At 42.7% G+C, this 25,003-nt stretch overlaps 2 protein-coding genes across 14 annotated transcripts in view; both read left to right on the top strand.

Annotated features, from left to right (window-relative positions):
• Positions 1-25,003, top strand: part of LOC139574169 (protocadherin gamma-C5-like) — a 197,251-nt gene that overhangs the window by 50,613 nt on the left and 121,635 nt on the right. Inside the window, exon 1 of one of the 13 annotated variants that reach the window (XM_071398428.1) lies at positions 167-2,768. The exons of 8 other annotated variants lie outside the window; for them this stretch is intronic. In XM_071398428.1, coding sequence (XP_071254529.1) covers positions 339-2,768 — 2,430 coding nt within the window. In that variant the 5' untranslated portion in view covers positions 167-338. Of the gene's footprint in view, positions 1-166; positions 2,769-3,942; positions 6,540-7,436; positions 10,037-10,846; positions 13,464-18,966; positions 21,573-25,003 lie in introns of those variants that run through there. 4 more of the 13 variants (XM_071398427.1, XM_071398424.1, XM_071398423.1 and 1 more) reach the window with 4 other exon arrangements.
• Positions 14,903-17,546, top strand: LOC139572242 (protocadherin gamma-A11-like). The gene has a single exon (XM_071394890.1). The coding sequence runs from the start codon at positions 15,102-15,104 to the stop codon at positions 17,544-17,546; it is 2,445 nt and encodes an 814-aa protein (XP_071250991.1). The 5' UTR covers positions 14,903-15,101.

Below are 25,003 nucleotides of genomic sequence, written 5' to 3'. Positions count from 1 at the left end.
TCCAGTGTTTAATGACTTCGGGGAAGTTTTAGATGTCCAAGTTTCTTATGATATTCATGTTTTGGACTCTGAGGGCCGCTGTTGATCAGTGAAATAATTTATATCCAGTGTTGTCAGTCAGTGGAGTCCCCTCCCTATCACTGTGCTCGAGCAGAGGAGACGGAGAGACTGCGCTTAATACGAGGCGCGGAGAGACAGACATACTCGTTTTGATCCATAGATAAGAAAAGGACAGTGAAAATAGTCTGGATTGAAACGAAACATCGAATAGTATTTGCTCACCATTTTTGAGGATATCATATAAGAAATATTGGTGTGGATGTTATTCTTTGTTGACTATGGAATTTAAAGTATTCCTTCAACCTACAACATGGCGTTTGTGTGGACTGCAGTGGCAAGTACTCATTTTTCTCCTGTATCTAAGTCATATTGTCAGTGGACAAATCCGGTATTCCATTCCGGAGGAGATGAAGACAGGATCTCTTATCGGTAACGTAGCTCAAGACCTGGGGTTAGATTTGAAACGGCTACGAGCGGGCCGGGCCCGTATCGTGACCGGAGAAAGCATTCAGTACACAGAGCTGAAGACAGACAAAGGGATTCTAGTCGTGAGTGAGAGAATAGACCGAGAGCAGCTTTGTGGCGACGTCACACCGTGTAGCTTCAGCTTCGAAATGATTCTAGAAAATCCAATGGAGCTCCATCGTGTGACTGTAGAAATAATAGATGTAAATGATCATGCTCCTGCTTTTCCAAATAAAGGCATACATTTTGAAATCAGCGAATCGGCTACGGTTGGATCACGATTTCTATTGGAAAGTGCAGAGGACCCTGATGTAGGCCTAAACGCCCTACAGAATTACATTTTGACTCCGAACGATAATTTCATTCTCAAGCAACATGCGAATCCAGACGGCAGTAAATATGCTGAGATGTTCCTCCAGAAACCATTAGATAGAGAGGATCATCCTCGTCTCTCTCTAAAGCTAATCGCTGTAGACGGTGGAAATCCGCAGAGATCTGGCACAGTAAATATAGAGATCACTGTCCTGGATGTAAATGACAATGCGCCTGTGTTTAACCAGTCAGTGTACAAGGCTGCTGTGGTGGAAAACGCTGCAAAGGGCATTTATATTACAACCGTGAATGCCAGTGACGCAGACCGCGACACAAACGGACAAATAACTTATAGTTTTTCGAAGTTGAAGGGTAGTATAGCGGACATATTTGTCATAGATCAAAACTCAGGAATCATATCTGTTTCGGGCCAGATAGATTTCGAGAAAGATAAGAAATATGAAGTTAGAGTTGAAGCTAAAGACCAGGGTGGTTTAACAGACTCTAGTAAAGTTGTAATTGAAGTTATTGATGTTAATGACAACTCACCAGTTATAAACGTCATGTCTTTCTCCAGCCCGGTGTCTGAAGATGCTCCTCCGGGCACCACTATTGCTATTATAAATGTTAAAGATGCTGATTCTGAGAGAAACGGACAGATTACATGTTCTATAGATACTAACCTTCCATTTAAGATCAAATCCTCATTGACTAATTACTACAATTTGATAACAGATTCGATTTTTGACCGAGAAGCGGTGCCCGAATACAACATAACCATTACAGCGACAGATTCTGGTTCGCCTCCTCTCTCTAGCGCCAGGACATTACACCTTAGAATCTCTGACGTAAATGACAATGCCCCATTGTTCGATAAAGGTCCCTACTTTGCTTACGTCACAGAGAATAACTCTCCTGGAATGTCCATATTTACTGTCAGCGCGCGGGACTCTGACTGGAACCAAAACGCGAGAATATCGTACCTGTTGGAAGACACGCAGATCAGTGGAACTCCAGTCTCTAGTTATATATCAATTAACTCTGAAACCGGAGTTTTACATGCGGTGCGCTCCTTTGATTATGAACAAATCAAACAACTTAAACTCGTGGTTAAGGCGCAAGATGGAGGCTCTCCTCCACTCAGTAGCAATGTGAGTATCAACATCTTCATCCAAGACCAGAACGACAACGCGCCTCAGGTTCTGTACCCAGTCCAGACTAGCAGCTCTCTGGTGGCTGAAATGGTGCCTCGTTCAGCAGATGTGGGCTATCTTGTGACTAAAGTGGTGGCTGTTGATGTGGACTCTGGACAGAATGCCTGGCTCTCGTACAAACTGCAGAAAGCAACAGACAGGGCGCTGTTTGAAGTGGGCTTACAGAATGGAGAAATAAGAACCATACGCCAAGTCAATGATAAAGATGCTGTGAAACAAAGGCTCACTGTTGTAGTGGAGGACAACGGGCAGCCCTCTCGTTCAGCTACAGTCAATGTTAACGTGGCGGTGGCGGACAGCTTCCCTGAAGTGCTCTCGGAGTTCACTGACTTTACGCACGACAAGGAGTACAATGACAACCTGACTTTTTACTTAGTCTTGGCCTTGGCTGTTGTTTCATTTCTGTTCATCGCGTGTTTAGTTGTAATTATATCAGTGAAAATATACCGATGGAGACAGTCTCGCATCCTCTATCATTCCAACCTCCCGGTTATTCCATATTATCCACCGCGTTACGCAGACACTTTGGGGACAGGAACTCTTCAGCACGTGTACAATTACGAGGTGTGCAGGACGACTGACTCCAGAAAGAGTGACTGTCAGTTCGCCAGACCCTGTAGTCAGAACGTACTGATAATGGACCCCAGTTCTACAGGGACGATGCAGCGGATGCAGAACGAAAAGAACATCCTGGATGAACCTGACTCTCCATTGGAGGTGAGTTTATTGCAGTTTAAATAATGAAGTACATTTTGTTTGAGTAGTTACATATTTACAATTTGCCTTTTTAAATTATGAACTATTTCCTCCGGGTGTCTTACTCTTTCTATCGGTATCTCAGAGGTTGGGTTGCTCTCTCTTTGTAATTTTATTGCGGTAAATCATTGATTATGTATTTTTTTGTTACCTATGAAAAGGTTTAGGCTCGTGTTGTATGTCTGCTGAGCTGTATGTCTGCTGAGCTGTATGTCTGCTGAGTTGTATGTCTGCTGAGTTGTATGTCTGCTGAGCTGTATGTCTGCTGAGCTGTATGTCTGCTGAGTTGTATGTCTGCTGAGCTGTATGTCTGCTGAGTTGTATGTCTGCTGAGTTGTATGTCTGCTGAGTTGTATGTCTGCTGAGCTGTATGTCTGCTGAGCTGTATGTCTGCTGAGCTGTATGTCTGCTGAGTTGTATGTCTGCAGAGTTGTATGTCTGCTGAGCTGTATGTCTGCTGAGTTGTATGTCTGCTGAGCTTGTAAAATGTATTTCGAACTGGGCAGAAGTGCTTGTGATATATTGGTCATTCGGTAGCGCTGTAATGCCGTTTCAGCACCACCCTTTATGGACAGTGACACTTCTGTCTTCATAGCAGCAGAGGGCGGCTTCGCTCTCTCACACTGTACAGTGTATTGTCCCTGGTTCTTACCTCTTTCTATAATGTCACTACACTTTTTAGCATTTACCAATCATTTTACCGTCAACATTCATAGGTTATGTTGTTGTGTTGAGTCATGGTTTGGACGGCTGTTATATTGACTTTTTTACCACTATCCAATATGAGGTTGATGGTATGGTGTCATTTTTAGTGGGCATTACAATTGTAGTTTTTTCCCCCCTTTGTTGGTCATAGCATTGTAATGATGAACCTTGCATTGATTTCGATTGCAGGAAGTGAAGTGTTTAGCTAGTGATTCGGATATAGATTATTTTGGAAAGAAAATAATGCTGTCCAGTGTTTAATCACTTCTGAACGGATTTACATGTTCAAGTGTCTTATGATGTTCATGTTTTGGACTCTGAGGGCCGCTGTTGATAAGTGAAATAATTTCTGTCCGTTGTTGTCAAGAAGTGAAGTCCCCTCCCCTATCACTGCGCTTTACCACCGGAGACGGAGAGACTCTGCGCTTCATACGAAGCGGGGCGCGACCGAGATAGACACACTCGTTTTGATTCATAGATTTACAAAAGGCCAGCGAATATAGTCTGGATTGAAACGAAACATCGAATAGTATTTGCTCACAATTTTTGAGAATACACAATAAGACATTTACTTGTGAATGTTACTCTTTGTTGGCTATGGAATTTAAAGGACTTCTTCAACCTAAAACATGGCGTTTGTGTGGACTGCGGTGGCAAGTACTTATTTTTCTCCTGTATTTCAGTCATATTGTCAGTGGACAAATCCGGTATTCTATTCCGGAGGAGATGAAGAAAGGCTCTCTTATCGGTAACGTGGCTCAAGACCTGGGGTTAGATTTGAAACGGCTCCGGGCGGGCCGGGCTCGTATCGTGACCGGAGAAAGCATTCAGTACACAGAGCTGAAGACAGACAAAGGGATTCTAGTCGTGAGTGAGAGAATAGACCGAGAGCAGCTTTGTGGCGACGTCACGCCGTGTAGCTTCAGCTTCGAAATGATTCTAGAAAACCCTATTGAACTGCATCGTATTACTGTTGAAATTCTTGATGTGAATGATCATGCCCCCACCTTCCAAAATAGTGACTTAAAATTGGAAATCAGTGAGTCAGCCACTATAGGTGCGCGCTTTATATTAGAGAGCGCAGAGGACCCCGACGTAGGCGTTAATGATTTACAGAAATATGTATTAACACAAAATGACAATTTTGTTTTAAAACAACTTGCCAATCCAGACGGTAGTAAATATGCAGAAATGGTTCTCCAGAAACCGTTAGACAGAGAGGAGCATCCTCGTCTCTCTTTAAAGCTAATCGCTGTAGACGGTGGAAATCCGCAGAGATCTGGCACAGTAAACATAGAGATCACTGTCCTAGATGTAAATGACAATGCGCCTGTGTTTAACCAGTCAGTGTACAGGGCTACTGTGATGGAAAACGCACCGAAAGGAACCTATATTACAACCGTTAATGCCAGCGATGCAGACAGTGGATCAAATGGACAAATAACATACAGTTTTTCAAAATTGAAGGGTAGCATAGCGGATATATTTGTCATAGATAAGGATATAGGAATCATATCCGTTTTGGGGCATATCGATTTTGAAAAAGATAAGAAATATGATATTAGAGTAGAAGCTAAAGACCAGGGCGGATTTACAGACACCAGCCAAATTGTCATTGAAGTTATTGATGTTAATGACAACGCACCAGTTATAAACGTCATGTCTTTCTCCAGCCCTGTGTCTGAAGATGCTCCTCCTGGAACCACGATAGCCGTTATAAATGTAAAAGACGGGGATTCAGAGAGGAACGGACAGATTTCATGCACTACAGATACTAACCTCCCGTTCAAGATAAAATCGTCGATAACAAGTTATTACAATTTGATCTCTGATATAGGGTTTGACAGAGAAACAACACCAGAATACAACATAACTATAACAGCGACAGATTCTGGTTCGCCTCCTCTCTCAAGCGCCAGGACACTACACCTTAGAATCTCTGACGTAAATGACAATGCCCCGTTGTTTCATCAGAGCTCATACTCAGCTTACGTCAAAGAGAATAACTCTCCTGGAATGTCCATATTTACTGTCAGTGCGCAGGACTCGGACTGGAATCAGAACGCGAGAATATCGTACCTCTTGGAGGACACGCAGATCAGTGGAGCTCCAGTATCCACGTACATAACCATTAACTCTGAAACCGGAGTTTTACATGCGGTGCGCTCCTTTGATTATGAACAAATAAAACAATTTAAACTCGTGGTTAAGGCGCAAGACGGAGGCTCTCCTCCACTCAGTAGCAATGTGAGTGTCAACATATTAATTCAAGACCAGAACGACAACTCGCCTCAGGTTCTTTACCCTGTCCAGACTAGCAGCTCTCTGGTGGCTGAAATGGTGCCTCGTTCAGCAGATGTGGGCTATCTTGTGACTAAAGTGGTGGCTGTTGATGTGGACTCTGGACAGAATGCCTGGCTTTCTTATAAACTGCAGAAAGCCACAGACAGGGCTCTGTTTGAAGTGGGCTTACAGAATGGAGAAATAAGAACTATACGCCAAGTCAATGACAAAGATGCTGTGAAACAAAGGCTCACTGTTGTAGTGGAGGACAACGGGCAGCCCTCTCGTTCAGCTACAGTCAATGTAAACGTGGCGGTGGCGGACAGCTTCCCTGAAATACTGTCGGAGTTCACTGACTTTACGCACGACAAGGAGTACAATGACAACCTGACTTTTTACTTAGTCTTGGCTTTGGCTGTAGTCTCATTTATGTTCATCACATGTTTAGTTGTTATTATATCAGTGAAAATATACAGATGGAGACAGTCTCGCATACTCTATCATTCCAATCTCCCGGTTATTCCATATTATCCACCGCGTTACGCAGACACTTTGGGGACAGGAACGCTACAGCACGTGTACAATTACGAGGTGTGCAGGACGACAGACTCCAGAAAGAGTGACTGTCAGTTCGCCAGACCCTGTAGTCAGAACGTACTGATAATGGACCCCAGTTCTACAGGGACGATGCAGCGGATGCAGAGTGAACAGAACATCCTGGATGAACCAGACTCCCCACTAGAAGTGAGTTAATTGGAGTTTAACAAAGTACCTATTTTTTTTGAGTACATCTTAAAAATATCATAAATTTTATATTTGCAACTATTTTCATCTGGTGCCTGACACTTTGTCTGTATCTCAGAGGTTGGGTTGCTCTCTCTTCGTATTATTACAGTGTTATTTCAAGGATAATGTATTTATATATTTTCCTAAGAAACGATTTTGGCTAGTGTTGTATGTCTCCTGAGTTGTATGTCTACTGAGCTTGTTGAAATGTATTTCGAACTGAGCAGAAGTGCTTGTGATATATTGGTCATTCTGTAGCGCTGCAATGCAGTTTCAGAACCACCCTGTGAGGACAGCGACCCTTCTGTCTTTATTGCAGAAGGGGGCTGCTTCGCTCTCTCACGCAGTGTATTATTCCTGGTTCTTACGTCAGTCTATTGGACAAATGTCGCTATAGATTTGAGCATTTACGAATTACTTTCAACATAGGCCCTATCAGTTTTGGTTTGTAGTGTTCTGTCATAGTTAGGACGGTTGTGGAATCCTCTTTTACGCACGATCCATTCTGAAGTTGATGTGTTGGTGGAATTTTTTTTTAGGCTATAGAATTGTCGGTATTTATTTTAATGTTCATATAATTGTAGAGATGAAACATGCATTTATTTCGATGGCAAGAAAGTGAAGTGTTACGACAGTATGATTTATATACATCATTTTTTTGGGGGGGGGAAATACTGCACGTGTTTAATCATTTCGGAACGGTTTTACATGTTCAAGTGTCATGCGGTGTTCATGTTTTAGACTCCGAGGGCCGCTGTTGATCAGTGAAATAAATTGTGTCCAATGTTGTCAGTCAGTGGAGTCCCCTCCCCTATCATTGCGCTCTACCAGAGGATACGGAGAGAATATCTGCACTTCATACGAGGCGGGGCACGACACAGACACACTCGCTCTGATCAATATATAACAAAGATTACGTAAAAAGAGTCTAGGTTAAAGCGAAACAACTACTTATTTCCTCACCGTTTCTCTGGATCTAGTATAAGGAATATTCGTGTAGGATTTATTCTTGTTTGGCTATGACATTTGAAGGATTCCTTCAACATAAATGCCTAAAATGGCGTTTGTGTGGACTACGGTGGCAAGTACTGATTTTTCTTCTGTATTTCATTCATATTGTCAGTGGACAAATCCGGTATTCCATTCCGGAGGAGATGAAGACAGGATCTCTTATCGGTAACGTAGCTCAAGACCTGGGGTTAGATTTGAAACGGCTCCGAGCGGGCCGGGCCCGTATCGTGACCGGAGAAAGCATTCAGTACACAGAGCTGAAGACAGACAAAGGGATTCTAGTCGTAAGTGAGAGAATAGACAGAGAGCAGCTTTGTGGTGACGTAACTCCGTGTAGCTTCAGCTTCGAAATGATTCTAGAAAATCCCATCGAGCTGCATAGTATTACAGTGGAAATTCTAGATGTAAATGATCATGCTCCTGCTTTTCCCATAAAAGACGTACAATTTGAAATTAGCGAGTCAGCTACTGTCGGCGCGAGATTTCTACTAGAGAGTGCAGTGGATCCCGATGTAACACTTAACGCCCTACAAAATTATATTTTAACTCCCAACCATAATTTTGTTCTAAAGCAGCATACGAATCCAGACGGTAGTAAATATGCAGAGATGGTCCTCAAAAAACCGTTAGACAGAGAGGAGCATCCTCGTCTCTCTTTAAAGCTAATTGCTGTAGACGGTGGAAATCCGCAGAAATCTGGCACAGTAAATATAGAGATCAATGTCCTAGATGCCAATGATAATGCTCCTGTGTTTAACCAGTCAGTGTATAGGGCTACTGTGATGGAAAACGCTCCTAAGGGCACTTATATTACAACTGTGAATGCCAGCGATGCAGATAGTGGATCGTATGGACATATTTCCTACTATTTTTCAAAGTTGAAAGGGAATATAGTAGATATATTTACCATTGATATGTCGACCGGTTCTATTTCTGTTTCAGGCCAGATAGATTATGAGAAAGATAAGAAATACGAGGTTAGAGTAGAGGCTAAAGACCAGGGTGGTTTAACAGACTCTAGTAAAGTTGTATTTGAAGTTCTTGATGTCAATGACAACGCACCAGTTATAAACGTCATGTCTTTCTCCAGCCCTGTGTCTGAAGATGCTCCTCCTGGAACCACGATCGCCGTTATTAACGTCAAAGACGCTGATTCAGAGAGAAATGGGCAGATTACATGCTCTATAGATGTTAACCTCCCATTCAAGATAAAATCATCCTTAACTAGTTATTACAATTTGATCTCTGATATAGGTTTTGACAGAGAAACAACACCAGAATACAACATAACTATAACAGCGACAGATTCTGGTTCGCCTCCTCTCTCTAGCGCCAGGACTTTACAGCTTAGAATCTCTGACGTAAATGATAATGCCCCATTGTTCGATAAAGGCACCTACTCTGCTTACATCACAGAGAATAACTCTCCTGGTATGTCCATATTTACTGTCAGCGCGCGGGACTCTGACTGTAACCAGAACGCGAGAATCTCGTACGTGTTGGAAAACACGCAGATCAGTGGAACTCCAGTCTCTACTTATATATCCATTAACTCTGAAACCGGAGTTTTACATGCGGTGCGCTCCTTTGATTATGAACAAATAAAACAGCTTAAACTCGTGGTTAAGGCGCAAGATGGAGGCTCTCCTCCACTCAGTAGCAATGTGAGTGTCAACATCTTCATCCAAGATCAGAACGACAACGCGCCTCAGGTTCTGTACCCAGTCCAGACTAGCAGCTCTCTGGTGGCTGAAATGGTGCCTCGTTCAGCAGATGTGGGCTATCTTGTGACTAAAGTGGTGGCTGTTGATGTGGACTCTGGACAGAATGCCTGGCTCTCGTACAAACTGCAGAAAGCTACAGACAGAGCGCTGTTTGAAGTGGGTTCACAGAATGGCGAAATAAGAACTATACGCCAAGTCAATGATAAAGATGTTGTGAAACAAAGGCTCACTGTTGTAGTGGAGGACAATGGGCAGCCCTCTCGTTCAGCTACAGTCAATGTTAACGTGGCGGTGGCGGACAGCTTCCCTGAAGTGCTTTCGGAGTTCACTGACTTTACGCACGACAAGGAGTACAATGACAACCTGACTTTTTACTTAGTCTTGGCCTTGGCTGTAGTCTCCTTTTTGTTTATTACGTGTTTAGTGGTTATTATATCAGTGAAAATATACAGATGGAGACAGTCTCGCATCCTCTATCATTCCAACCTCCCGGTTATTCCATATTATCCACCGCGTTACGCAGACACTTTGGGGACAGGAACTCTACAGCACGTGTACAATTACGAGGTGTGCAGGACGAGTGACTCCAGAAAGAGTGACTGTCAGTTCGCCAGACCCTGTAGTCAGAACGTACTGATAATGGACCCCAGTTCTACAGGAACGATGCCACGGATGCAGAATGAAAAGAACATCCTGGATGAACCAGACTCCCCACTAGAGGTGAGTTTATTGGACATTTTTTAATTTAGCACATTGTTTTGGAATACATTTCTGGAATGTGTCTTTTTTCAACTATTGTGCTCTGGTGCATGGCTAATTTACTCGGTTGGCTCCCTTTCTGCTCATCTCTGTAGGGTTAAACGTATATCAGCTACTACGCGTTTTACTGTTAGATTTGGCTTGCGTATGCCTGCTGAGTTGGTAGGAACTGACTTCGAACTGAACAAGAATACCAAGTGCTACAATAGTAAGGATGTAGCGTTGAAATACCATATCAGAACCACAATGTATGGACAGCGCCATTTCTTTCACACGGTGTATGCTATACCTTTTCCAACTGCTGTCTAAATTGATCAGGAGTCACTATACATTTTCATCCGTGTTTACGGTTAGTCCTATACCAATCAAAAAGCTCTCAATACAGGTATTTTACTGTATTTTCCAGTAGTGGTTTGGACGGCTGTTCCATGGAAAAGTTTTATGCACGATCAAATCTAGGGCTTAGAGGATATAGTCCCATGTTCCTGTATCAAATGATTAGGCTATGTTCCCCGTTGGTCTTATTTTAGTAATTGGACATGACATTTATTTAGATTGTTCATGCACGTACCACAGTGCTTCTAAATGTCACATTTTGGAAAGAAAATAGTGCTGGACAATGTTGAATAATTTTTACACAGCTGTACATTTTTTTTTTACATGTTTTGGACTCTGAGGGCCGCTGTTGATCAGTGAAATAATTTCTGTCCAGTGTTGTCAGTCACTGGAGTCCCCTCCCTATCACTGTGCTCCACCAGAGGAAAGGGAGAGACTCTGCGCTTCATACGAGGTGGGACTCGACAGAAAGATTTTCGCTCTGATCCATTTACATAGATCAGAAAAAGACAGTGAAAATAGGCTAGATTGAATCGAAGCGTCAACTAGTATTTGCTCACTGTTTCTGAGGATACCCTTTACGGAATATTCTTGTGGATTGTATTATTTGTTGGCTATGGAATTTGAAGGATTCATTCAACCAAAATGCGTAAGATGGCGTTTGTGTGGACTACGGTGGCAAGTACTTATTTTTCTCCTGCATCTCAGTCATATTGTCAGTGGACAAATCCGGTATTCTATTCCGGAGGAGATGAAGAAAGGCTCTCTTATCGGTAACGTAGCTCAAGACCTGGGGTTAGATTTGAAACGGCTCCGAGCGGGCCGGGCTCGTATCGTGACCGGAGAAAGCATTCAGTACACAGAGCTGAAGACGGACAAAGGGATTCTAGTCGTGAGTGAGAGAATAGACCGAGAGCAGCTTTGTGGCGACGTCACACCGTGTAGCTTCAGCTTCGAAATGATTCTAGAGAATCCTATTGAGCTGCATCGTATTACTGTGGAGATTCTAGATGTAAATGATCATGCTCCTGCTTTCCCAAATAAATATATACATTTTGAAATCAGCGAATCGGCTACCGTTGGATCACGATTTCTGTTGGAAAGTGCAGAGGACCCCGACGTAGGGCTCAACGCCCTACAGAATTATGTTTTGTCTCACAATGATAATTTCATTCTAAAACAGCATGCGAATCCAGGCGGTAGTAAATATGCAGAGATGGTTCTCCAGAAACCGTTAGACAGAGAGGAGCTTCCTCGTCTCTCTTTAAAGCTAATCGCTGTAGACGGTGGAGATCCGCAGAGATCTGGCACAGTAAATATAGAGATCACTGTCCTAGATGTGAATGACAATGCGCCTGTGTTTAACCAATCAGTGTACAGGGCTGCTGTGGTGGAAAACGCACCGAAAGGCACCTATATTACAACCGTGAATGCAAGTGATGCAGACAGTGGAACAAATGGACAAATCACATATAGCTTCTCGAAGTTGAAGGGGAGCATTGCTGATATTTTCATAATAGACGAGAAAACAGGAATCATATCTGTTTCGGGACAGGTAGATTATGAGAAAGATAAGAAATACGAGGTTAGAGTAGAGGCTAAAGACCAGGGTGGTTTAACAGACTCTAGTAAAGTTGTAATTGAAGTTCTTGACATAAATGACAACGCACCAGTTATTAACGTCATGTCTTTCTCCAGCCCTGTGTCTGAAGATGCTCCTCCTGGAACCACGATCGCCGTTATTAACGTCAAAGACGCTGATTCAGAGAGAAATGGGCAGATTACATGCTCTATAGATGATGACCTCCCATTCAAGATAAAATCATCCTTAACTAGTTATTACAATTTGATCTCTGATAAAGGTTTTGACAGAGAAACAACACCAGAATACAACATAACTATAACAGCGACAGACTCGGGTTCGCCTCCTCTCTCTAGCGCCAGGACTTTACACCTTAGAATCTCTGACGTAAATGATAATTCCCCATTGTTCGATGAAGGCACCTACTCTGCTTACATCACAGAGAATAACTCTCCTGGAATGTCCATATTTACTGTCAGCGCGCGGGACTCTGACTGTAACCAGAACGCGAGAATCTCGTACGTGTTGGAAAACACGCAGATCAGTGGAACTCCAGTCTCTACTTATATATCCATTAACTCTGAAACCGGAGTTTTACATGCGGTGCGCTCCTTTGATTATGAACAAATAAAACAGCTTAAACTCGTGGTTAAGGCGCAAGATGGAGGCTCTCCTCCACTCGGTAGCAATGTGAGTATCAACATCTTTATCCAAGATCAGAACGACAACGCGCCTCAGGTTCTGTACCCAGTCCAGACTAGCAGCTCTCTGGTGGCTGAAATGGTGCCTCGTTCAGCAGATGTGGGCTATCTTGTGACTAAAGTGGTTGCTGTTGATGTGGACTCTGGACAGAATGCCTGGCTCTCGTACAAACTGCAGAAAGCTACAGACAGAGCGCTGTTTGAAGTGGGCTCACAGAATGGCGAAATAAGAACTATACGCCAAGTCAATGATAAAGATGTTGTGAAACAAAGGCTCACTGTTGTAGTGGAGGACAATGGGCAGCCCTCTCGTTCAGCTACAGTCAATGTTAACGTGGCGGTGGCGGACAGCTTCCCTGAAGTGCTTTCGGAGTTCACTGACTTTACGCACGACAAGGAGTACAATGACAACCTGACTTTTTACTTAGTCTTGGCCTTGGCTGTAGTCTCCTTTTTGTTTATTACGTGTTTAGTGGTTATTATATCAGTGAAAATATACAGATGGAGACAGTCTCGCATCCTCTATCATTCCAACCTCCCGGTTATTCCGTATTATCCACCGCGTTACGCAGACACTTTGGGGACAGGAACTCTACAGCACGTGTACAATTACGAGGTGTGCAGGACGACTGACTCCAGAAAGAGTGACTGTCAGTTCACCAGACCCTGTAGTCAGAACGTACTGATAATAGACCCCAGTTCTACAGGGACGATGCAGCGGATGCAGAACGAAAAGAGCATCCTGGATGAACCAGACTCCCCGCTAGAGGTGAGTTGATTGGAGTTTAAATGGTATTGCACATTGGCTTGGAATATATCTTTATCTACATTGCCCTTTGTGAAAATGTCAACTATTTTGTTCTGGTGCCTTTAGGTTAATTTATTCTGTATATCTAGTCAACAGTGTATAATGTAGGGCTGTACCCTTTCTGATTAGCTTCGGATTTTATACTTTGCCTGCTGATTTTTTCATATTTTTTAATGATTTTGAATTTACAATTCTAAGTTCTATGGTGTAATTGTAACACTCCTGCGCTTTATTACGAGCATTTCAGCACCACTGTGTGCTGACAGCGCTACTTCTGTCATGAGCAGCAGAGGTCTGCTCCGCTCTCGGGCAGCGTATACTATCTCTCGTTCAAACTACTGTCTTTAGCTCAATAGTCACTATAGAGCCAGTGTAGCCGTTTTTGTAGCTAGTTCTGTACCAAGCAAAATACTCTCAACCAGTGCGACATACTGTATGCATGTTGCCGTACTGTTCAATAATGGGTTTTGTGCGCCGTATCCATGGAACATTTTTACCCACGATCTAAACTAAGGTTTAGATGATATGGTGGCATGTTTTACAATCAAGTGATTACCGTTCACCCTGATGGTCATCGTTATTTTAGTAATTGTACGTGGCGTTTTTTATTATTATAGATGGCAGTACAGTGCTGTACAGTTTTGAAATGATTATAGATGGCAGTACAGTGCTGTACAGTTTTGAAATGATTATAGATGGCATTACAGTGCTGTACAGTTTTGAAATGATTATAGATGGCATTACAGTGCTGTACAGTTTTGAAATGATTATAGATGGCATTACAGTGCTGTACAGTTTTGAAATGATTATAGATGGCAGTACAGTGCTGTACAGTTTTGAAATGATTATAGATGGCAGTACAGTGCTGTACAGTTTTGAAATGATTATAGATGGCAGTACAGTGCTGTACAGTTTTGAAATTATTATAGATGGCAGTACAGTGCTGTACAGTTTTGAAATGATTATAGATGGCAGTACAGTGCTGTACAGTTTTTAAATTATTATAGATGGCAGTACAGTGCTGTACAGTTTTTAAATTATTATAGATGGCAGTACAGTGCTGTACAGTTTTTAAATGATTATAGATGGCAGTACAGTGCTGTACAGTTTTGAAATTATTATAGATGGCAGTACAGTGCTGTACAGTTTTTAAATTATTATAGATGGCAGTACAGTGCTGTACAGTTTTGAAATGATTATAGATGGCAGTACAGTGCTGTACAGTTTTGAAATGATTATAGATGGCAGTACAGTGCTGTACAGTTTTGAAACATTTCTACCCAGTTGAATATGTCCACATATCTGGTGTTCATGTTTTTGACTCTGAGTGCCGCTGTTGATCAGTGAAATAATTTCTGTCCAATGTTGTCAGTCAGTAGAGTCCCGTCCCCCCCTCTCCTATCACTGCGCTCCAGAGTAGAAAGAGAGACTGCGCTCCATACGAGGCGGGGCACTACAGAGAATCACTCGCTCAAACAGATACGTTAAGAAATAGCCTGGATTAAAATAACACTTCCGCTATCAGTAATCTCTTTTCTCACCGTTTGAGGATACAGTAGGCTATACGGAATATTCGTGTTGGATTTATCTTTGTTGGCTATGGCATCTGAACGATTCCTCCAACCTAGATGCGTAAAATGGAGTTTGTGCTGTGGACTGCGATGGCAAGTACTTTTTTCCCTCCTGTATTTCAGTCATATTGTCAGTGGACAAATCCGGTATTCTATTCCGGAGGAGATGAAGAAAGGCTCTCTTATCGGTAACGTAGCTCAAGACCTGGGGTTAGATTTGAAACGGCTCCGGACGGGCCGGGCCCGTATCGTGACCGGAGAAAGCATTGAGTACACAGAGCTGAAGACGGACAAAGGGATTCTAGTCGTGAGTGAGAGAATAGACCGAGAGCAGCTTTGTGGCGACGTCACACCGTGTAGCTTCAGCTTTGAAATTATTCTGGAAAATCCAATCGAATTACATCGTGTTACAATTGAAATTGTGGATGTAAATGACCATTCACCTATTTTTAAGAATAATCATATCAAATTTGAAATCAGCGAATCTGCTACTCTTGGCTCTCGTTTTGTGCTGGAGAGTGCAAAGGATCCCGATGTGGGAGTTCATGGTCTACAGGACTATGTTTTGACTCAAAATGACCATTTCGTTCTGAAACAACATTCGAATCCTGATGGAAGTAAATTTGCAGAAATGATTTTACAAAAGCCTTTGGATAGAGAAGAGAATCCTCGTCTCTCTTTAAAGCTAATCGCTGTAGACGGTGGGAATCCGCAGAGATCTGGCTCAGTAAATATAGAGATCACTGTCCTAGATGTCAATGACAATGCGCCTGTGTTTAACCAATCAGTGTACAGGGCTACTGTGATGGAAAACGCACCGAAAGGAACCTATATAACCACCGTGAATGCCAGCGATGCAGACAGTGGTTCTAATGGCATAGTGATGTATTATTTTTCGAATTTGAAAGAAAACTTGGCAGATATATTTGACATTGATGAGACAACTGGCAAGATATCTGTTGTTGGACAAATCGATTTTGAAAAAGATAAAAAATATGAAATTAGAGTTGAGGCAAAAGACCAAGGTGGTTTGACAGACCTCGGTAAAGTTGACATAGAAATAGTTGACATAAATGACAATGCCCCAGTTATAAACATCATGTCTTTCACCAGCCCTGTGTCCGAAGATGCTGCTCCTGGAACCACGATTGCCGTTGTAAACGTTAAAGATGCCGATTCAGAGAGAAACGGACAGATTACATGCTCCGTAGATACCAACTCGTTCAAGATAAAATCGTCGTTAAGCAGTTATTATACGTTGATCTCAGATGTAGCTTTTGACAGAGAAACAACACCAGAATACAACATAACCATAACAGCGACAGATTCTGGTTCGCCTCCTCTCTCAAGCGCCAGGACACTACACCTTAGAATCTCTGACGTAAATGACAATGCTCCGTTGTTTCATCAGAGCTCATACTCTGCCTATGTCGCAGAAAATAACTCTCCTGGAATGTCCATATTTACTGTCAGCGCGCGGGACTCTGACTGGAACCAAAACGCTAGAATATCGTACCTCCTGGAGGACACGCAGATCAGTGGAACTCCAGTCTCTAGTTACATATCAATTAACTCTGAAACCGGAGTTTTACATGCGGTGCGCTCCTTTGATTATGAACAAATCAAGCAACTTAAACTCGTGGTAAAGGCACAAGACGGAGGCTCTCCTCCTCTCAGTAGCAATGTGACTGTGGAAATAATGATCCAAGACCAGAACGACAACGCGCCTCAGGTTCTGTACCCTGTCCAGACTAGCAGCTCTCTGGTGGCTGAAATGGTACCTCGTTCAGCAGATGTGGGCTATCTTGTCACTAAAGTGGTGGCTGTTGATGTGGACTCTGGACAGAATGCCTGGCTCTCGTACAAACTGCAGAAAGCGACAGACAGGGCGCTGTTTGAAGTGGGCTTACAGAATGGAGAAGTAAGAACTATACGCCAAGTCAATGATAAAGATTCTGTGAAACAAAGGCTCACTGTTGTAGTGGAGGACAACGGGCAACCCTCTCGTTCAGCTACAGTCAATGTTAACGTGGCGGTGGCGGACAGCTTCCCTGAAGTGCTCTCGGAGTTCACTGACTTTACGCACGACAAGGAATACAATGACAACCTGACTTTTTACTTAGTCTTGGCCTTGGCTGTAGTCTCATTTCTGTTCATCACATGTTTGGTGGTTATTATATCAGTGAAAATATACAGATGGAGACAGTCTCGCGTTCTCTATCATTCCAACCTCCCGGTTATTCCGTATTATCCACCGCGTTACGCAGACACTTTGGGGACAGGAACTCTTCAGCACGTGTACAATTACGAGGTGTGCAGGACGACTGACTCCAGAAAGAGTGACTGTCAGTTCGCCAGACCCTGTAGTCAGAACGTACTGATAATGGACCCCAGTTCTACAGGGACGATGCAGCGGATGCAGAACGAAAAGAACATCCTGGATGAACCAGACTCCCCGCTAGAGGTGAGTTGATTGGAGTTTAAATGGTATTGCACATTGGCTTGGAATATATCTTTATCTACATTTCCCTTTGTGAAAATGTCAACTATTTTGTTCTGGTGCCTTTAGGTTAATTTATTCTGTATATCTAGTCAACAGTGTACAATGTAGGGCTGTATCCTTTCTGATTAGCTTCGGATTTTATACTTTGCCTGCTGATTTTTTCATATTTTTTAATGATTTTGAATTTACAATTCTAAGTTCTATGGTGTAATTGTAACACTCCTGCGCTTTATTAAGAGCATTTCAGCACCACTGTGTGCTGACAGCGCTACTTCTGTCATGAGCAGCAGAGGTCTGCTCCGCTCTCGGGCAGCGTATACTATCTCTCGTTCAAACTACTGTCTTTAGCTCAATAGTCACTATAGAGCCAGTGTAGCCGTTTTTGTAGCTAGTTCTGTACCAAGCAAAATACTCTCAACCAGTGCGACATACTGTATGCATGTTGCCGTACTGTTCAATAATGGGTTTTGTGCGCCGTATCCATGGAACATTTTTAGCCACGATCTAAACTAAGGTTTAGATGATATGGTGGCATGTTTTACAATCAAGTGATTACCGTTCACCCTGATGGTCATCGTTATTTTAGTAATTGTACGTGGCGTTTTTTATTATTATAGATGGCAGTACAGTGCTGTACAGTTTTGAAATGATTATAGATGGCAGTACAGTGCTGTACAGTTTTGAAATGATTATAGATGGCATTACAGTGCTGTACAGTTTTGAAATGATTATAGATGGCATTACAGTGCTGTACAGTTTTGAAATGATTATAGATGGCATTACAGTGCTGTACAGTTTTGAAATGATTATAGATGGCAGTACAGTGCTGTACAGTTTTGAAATTATTATAGATGGCAGTACAGTGCTGTACAGTTTTTAAATGATTATATATGGCAGTACAGTGCTGTACAGTTTTGAAATGATTATAGATGGCATTACAGTGCTGTACAGTTTTTAAATTATTATAGATGGCAGTACAGTGCTGTACAGTTTTTAAATGATTATAGATGGCAGTACAGTGCTGTACAGTTTTGAAATGATTATAGATGGCAGTACAGTGCTGTACAGTTTTTAAATGATTATAGATGGCAGTACAGTGCTGTACAGTTTTTAAATGATTATAGATGGCAGTACAGTGCTGTACAGTTTTGAAATGATTATAGATGGCAGTACAGTGCTGTACAGTTTTGAAATGATTATAGATGGCAGTACAGTGCTGTACACTTTTGAAACATTTCTACCCAATTGAATATGTCCGCATATCTGGTGTTCATGTTTTTGACTCTGAGTGCCGCTGTTGATCAGTGAAATAATTTCTGTCCAATGTTGTCAGTCAGTAGAGTCCCGTCCCCCCCTCTCCTATCACTGCGCTCCAGAGTAGAAAGAGAGACTGCGCTCCATACGAGGCGGGGCACTACAGAGAATCACTCGCTCAAACAGATACGTTAAGAAATAGCCTGGATTAAAATAACACTTCCACTATCAGTAATCTCTTTTCTCACCGTTTGAGGATACAGTAGGCTATAAGGAATATTCGTGTTGGATTTATCTTTGTTGGCTATGGCATCTGAACGATTCCTCCAACCTAGATGCGTAAAATGGAGTTTGTGCTGTGGACTGCGATGGCAAGTACTTTTTTCCCTCCTGTATTTCAGTCATATTGTCAGTGGACAAATCCGGTATTCTATTCCGGAGGAGATGAAGAAAGGCTCTCTTATCGGTAACGTAGCTCAAGACCTGGGGTTAGATTTGAAACGGCTCCGGACGGGCCGGGCCCGTATCGTGACCGGAGAAAGCATTCAGTACACAGAGCTGAAGACGGACAAAGGGATTCTAGTCGTGAGTGAGAGAATAGACCGAGAGCAGCTTTGTGGCGACGTCACACCGTGTAGCTTCAGCTTTGAAATTATTCTGGAAAATCCAATCGAATTACATCGTGTTACAATTGAAATTGTGGATGTAAATGACCATTCACCTATTTTTAAGAATAATCATATCAAATTTGAAATCAGCGAATCTGCTACTCTTGGCTCTCGTTTTGTGCTGGAGAGTGCAAAGGATCCCGATGTGGGAGTTCATGGTCTACAGGACTATGTTTTGACTCAAAATGACCATTTCGTTCTGAAACAACATTCGAATCCTGATGGAAGTAAATTTGCAGAAATGATTTTACAAAAGCCTTTGGATAGAGAAGAGAATCCTCGTCTCTCTTTAAAGCTAATCGCTGTAGACGGTGGCAATCCGCAGAGATCTGGCACAGTAAATATAGAGATCACTGTCCTAGATGCCAATGACAATGCGCCTGTGTTTAACCAATCAGTGTACAGGGCTACTGTAATGGAAAACGCACCGAAAGGAACCTATATAACCACCGTGAATGCCAGCGATGCAGACAGTGGTTCCTATGGTATAGTGATGTATTATTTTTCGAATTTGAAAGAAAACTTGGCAGATATATTTGACATTGATGAGACAACTGGCAAGATATCTGTTGTTGGACAAATCGATTTTGAAAAAGATAAAAAATATGAAATTAGAGTTGAGGCAAAAGACCAAGGTGGTTTGACAGACCTCGGTAAAGTTGACATAGAAATAGTTGACATAAATGACAATGCCCCAGTTATAAACATCATGTCTTTCACCAGCCCTGTGTCCGAAGATGCTGCTCCTGGAACCACGATTGCCGTTGTAAACGTTAAAGATGCCGATTCAGAGAGAAACGGACAGATTACATGCTCCGTAGATACCAACTCGTTCAAGATAAAATCGTCGTTAAGCAGTTATTATACGTTGATCTCAGATGTAGCTTTTGACAGAGAAACAACACCAGAATACAACATAACCATAACAGCGACAGATTCTGGTTCGCCTCCTCTCTCAAGCGCCAGGACACTACACCTTAGAATCTCTGACGTAAATGACAATGCTCCATTGTTTCATCAGAGCTCATACTCTGCCTATGTCGCAGAAAATAACTCTCCTGGAATGTCCATATTTACTGTCAGCGCGCGGGACTCTGACTGGAACCAAAACGCTAGAATCTCGTACATCTTGGAGGACACGCAGATCAGTGGAGCTCCAGTCTCTAGTTATATATCAATTAACTCTGAAACCGGAGTTTTACATGCGGTGCGCTCCTTTGATTATGAACAAATCAAGCAACTTAAACTCGTGGTAAAGGCACAAGACGGAGGCTCTCCTCCTCTCAGTAGCAATGTGACTGTGGAAATAATGATCCAAGACCAGAACGACAACGCGCCTCAGGTTTTGTACCCAGTCCAGACTAGCAGCTCTCTGGTGGCTGAAATGGTACCTCGTTCAGCAGATGTGGGCTATCTTGTCACTAAAGTGGTGGCTGTTGATGTGGACTCTGGACAGAATGCCTGGCTCTCGTACAAACTGCAGAAAGCGACAGACAGGGCGCTGTTTGAAGTGGGCTTACAGAATGGAGAAATAAGAACTATACGCCAAGTCAATGATAAAGATGCTGTGAAACAAAGGCTCACTGTTGTAGTGGAGGACAACGGGCAGCCCTCTCGTTCAGCTACAGTCAATGTTAACGTGGCGGTGGCGGACAGCTTCCCTGAAGTGCTTTCGGAGTTCACTGACTTTACGCACGACAAGGAATACAATGACAACCTGACTTTTTACTTAGTCTTGGCCTTGGCTGTGGTCTCATTTCTGTTCATCACATGTTTAGTGGTTATTATATCAGTGAAAATATACAGATGGAGACAGTCTCGCATCCTCTATCATTCCAACCTCCCGGTTATTCCGTATTATCCACCGCGTTACGCAGACACTTTGGGGACAGGAACGCTTCAGCACGTGTACAATTACGAGGTGTGCAGGACGACTGACTCCAGAAAGAGTGACTGTCAGTTCGACAGACCCTGTAGTCAGAACGTACTGATAATAGACCCCAGTTCTACAGGGACGATGCAGCGGATGCAGAACGAAAAGAACATCCTGGATGAACCAGACTCCCCGCTAGAGGTGAGTTGATTGGAGTTTAAATGGTATTGCACATTGGCTTGGAATATATCTTTATCTACATTGCCCTTTGTGAAAATGTCAACTATTTTGTTCTGGTGCCTTTAGGTTAATTTATTCTCTATATCTAGTCAACAGTGTACAATGTAGGGCTGTATCATTTCTGGTTAACCTCGGATTTTATACTTTGCCTGCTCATTTTCTTATTTTTTTATCATTTTGAATGTACAATTCTAAGTTCTATGGTGTAATTTTAACACTCCTGCGCTTTAAGAGCATTTCAGCACCACTGTGTGCTGACAGCGCTACTTCTGTCATGAGCAGCAGAGGTCTGCTCCGCTCTCAGGCAGCGTATACTATCTCTCGTTCAAACTACTGTCTTTAGCTCAATAGTCACTATAGAGCCAGTGTAGCCGTTTTTGTAGCTAGTTCTGTACCAAGCAAAATACTCTCAACCAGTGCGACATACTGTATGCATGTTGCCGTACTGTTCAATAATGGTTTTGTGCGCCGTATCCATGGAACATTTTTACCCACGATCTAAACTAAGGTTTAGATGATATGGTGGCATGTTTTACAATCAAGTGATTACCCTTCACCCTGATGAAATGATTATAGATGGCAGTGCAGTGCTGTACAGTTTTGAAATGATTATAGATGGCAGTACAGTGCTGTACAGTTTTGAAATTATTATAGATGGCAGTACAGTGCTGTACAGTTTTGAAATGATTATAGATGGCATTACAGTGCTGTACAGTTTTGAAATGATTATAGATGGCAGTACAGTGCTGTACAGTTTTTAAATGATTATAGATGGCAGTACAGTGCTGTACAGTTTTTAAATGATTATAGATGGCAGTACAGTACTGTACAGATTTGAAATGATTATAGATGGCAGTACAGTGCTGTACAGTTTTGAAATGATTATAGATGGCAGTACAGTGCTGTACAGTTTTGAAATGATTATAGATGGCAGTACAGTGCTGTACAGTTTTGAAATGATTATAGATGGCAGTACAGTGCTGTACAGTTTTGAAACATTTCTACCCAGTTGAATATGTCCACATATCTGGTGTTCATGTTTTTGACTCTGAGTGCCGCTGTTGATCAGTGAAATAATTTCTGTCCAATGTTGTCAGTCAGTAGAGTCCCGTCCCCCCCTCTCCTATCACTGCGCTCCAGTGTAGAAAGAGAGACTGCGTTCCATTTTGAAACAACATTCAAATCCAGATGGAAGAAAATATGCTGAAATAATTCTTCAGAAACCGTTAGACAGAGAGGAGCATCCTCGTCTCTCTTTAAAGCTAATCGCTGTAGACGGTGGAAATCCGCAGAGATCTGGCACAGTGAATATAGAGATCACTGTCCTAGATGCCAATGACAATGCGCCTGTGTTTAACCAGTCAGTGTACAGGGCTACTGTGGTGGAAAACGCTCCAAAAGACACCTATATTACAACTGTGAATGCCAGTGATGCAGACAGTGGATCTAACGGGCTCATTACATATTATTTTTCCAACTTGAAAGAGCACCAATCAGATATATTTCACATGGATGAGACAACTGGCGCAATGACACTTGTAGGGAAAATAGATTATGAAAAAGACAAGAAATATGAATTGATGATTGAGGCGATGGACCAGGGAGGTTTAACCGACTCCAGTAAAGTTTTAATCGAGATTGTTGACGTCAACGATAATTCTCCCGTTGTTAACGTCATGTCTTTCTCCAGCCCTGTTTCTGAAGATGCCCCGCTGGGAACAACCATAGCGATAATCAATGTGAAAGACGCTGACTCGGAGAGAAATGGTCACGTTACGTGTTCAATAGACAACAACCTCCCATTTAAGATCAAATCCTCATTGACGAATTATTATACTGTAATCACAGATTCAGCTTTCGACCGAGAGACTATGCCAGAATATAATATAACCATAAAGGCGACAGACTCGGGTTCGCCTCCTCTCTCTAGCGCCAGGACAATACACCTTAAAATCTCTGACGTGAACGATAATTCCCCGTTGTTCGACAAAGGCACCTACTCTTCCTACGTCACAGAGAATAACTCTCCTGGAATGTCCATATTTACTGTCAGTGCGCGGGACTCTGACTGGAATCAAAATGCAAGAATCTCGTACCTCTTGGAGGACACGCAGATCAGTGGAACTCCAGTCTCTACTTATATATCCATTAACTCAGAAACCGGAGTTTTACATGCGGTGCGCTCCTTTGATTATGAACAAATCAAACAGCTCAAACTCGTGGTTAAGGCGCAAGATGGAGGCTCTCCTCCACTCAGTAGCAATGTGAGTGTCAACATTTTTATCCAAGATCAGAACGACAACGCACCTCAGGTTCTGTACCCAGTCCAGACTAGCAGCTCTCTGGTGGCTGAAATGGTGCCTCGTTCAGCAGATGTGGGCTATCTTGTCACTAAAGTGGTGGCTGTTGATGTGGACTCTGGACAGAATGCCTGGCTCTCGTACAAACTGCAGAAAGCGACAGACAGGGCGCTGTTTGAAGTGGGATTACAGAATGGAGAAATAAGAACTATACGACAAGTCAATGATAAAGATGTTGTGAAACAAAGGCTTATTGTCGTAGTGGAGGACAACGGGCAGCCCTCTCGTTCAGCTACAGTCAATGTTAACGTGGCGGTGGCGGACAGCTTCCCTGAAGTGCTCTCGGAGTTCACTGACTTTACGCACGACAAGGAATACAATGACAACCTTACTTTTTACTTAGTCTTGGCTTTGGCTGTAGTCTCCTTTTTGTTTATTACGTGTTTAGTGGTTATTATATCAGTGAAATTATACAGATGGAGACAGTCTCGCATCCTCTATCATTCCAACCTCCCGGTTATTCCGTATTATCCACCGCGTTACGCAGATACTTTGGGGACAGGAACTCTACAGCACGTGTACAATTACGAGGTGTGCAGGACGACTGACTCCAGAAAGAGTGACTGTCAGTTCGCCAGACCCTGTAGTCAGAACGTACTGATATTGGACCCCAGTTCTACAGGGACGATGCAGCGGATGCAGAACGAAAAGAACATCCTGGATGAACCAGACTCCCCACTAGAGGTGAGTTAATTGGAGTTAAAGTGATGTAGCTCATTTTGTTGGAGTTCATCTCTGCAATCTGTCCTCTATCTATTCATGTTCAATTGTGCTCTGGTGCGGATATATTCGGTTTGCTCACTCTGTGACTAACTTACTTTTTGGGCTAATTCAGCTACTACGCATTCTTTAAGGGCTTTCTTTTGGCCGTATATGCCTGTTGCGTTGGTGGGAAATTATTTCAAAATGGTCATGATACAGTAAGGCTGTATCGCTGTAAGACTATGGCAGCACCCCTCTGTGTGTACCGCGCACTTGTAGTGCTCTCCTCTCTCTCACTCTCTATGCTGAGCCTGGTTCCAACTTCCTTAT

The sequence above is a fragment of the Salvelinus alpinus genome, chromosome 4 (assembly GCF_045679555.1).
Source record: "Salvelinus alpinus chromosome 4, SLU_Salpinus.1, whole genome shotgun sequence".
Classification (NCBI taxonomy): Eukaryota; Metazoa; Chordata; class Actinopteri; order Salmoniformes; family Salmonidae; genus Salvelinus; species Salvelinus alpinus.
Note: the sequence above shows the minus strand (reverse complement) of the source record. Positions and strands in the feature narration are given on the sequence as shown.

What these genes read in the sequence shown, in the direction of transcription:
- LOC139572242 (XM_071394890.1), top strand. Translation starts at nt 15,102, where the DNA reads ATGGCATCTGAACGATTCCTCCAACCTAGATGCGTAAAATGGAGTTTG.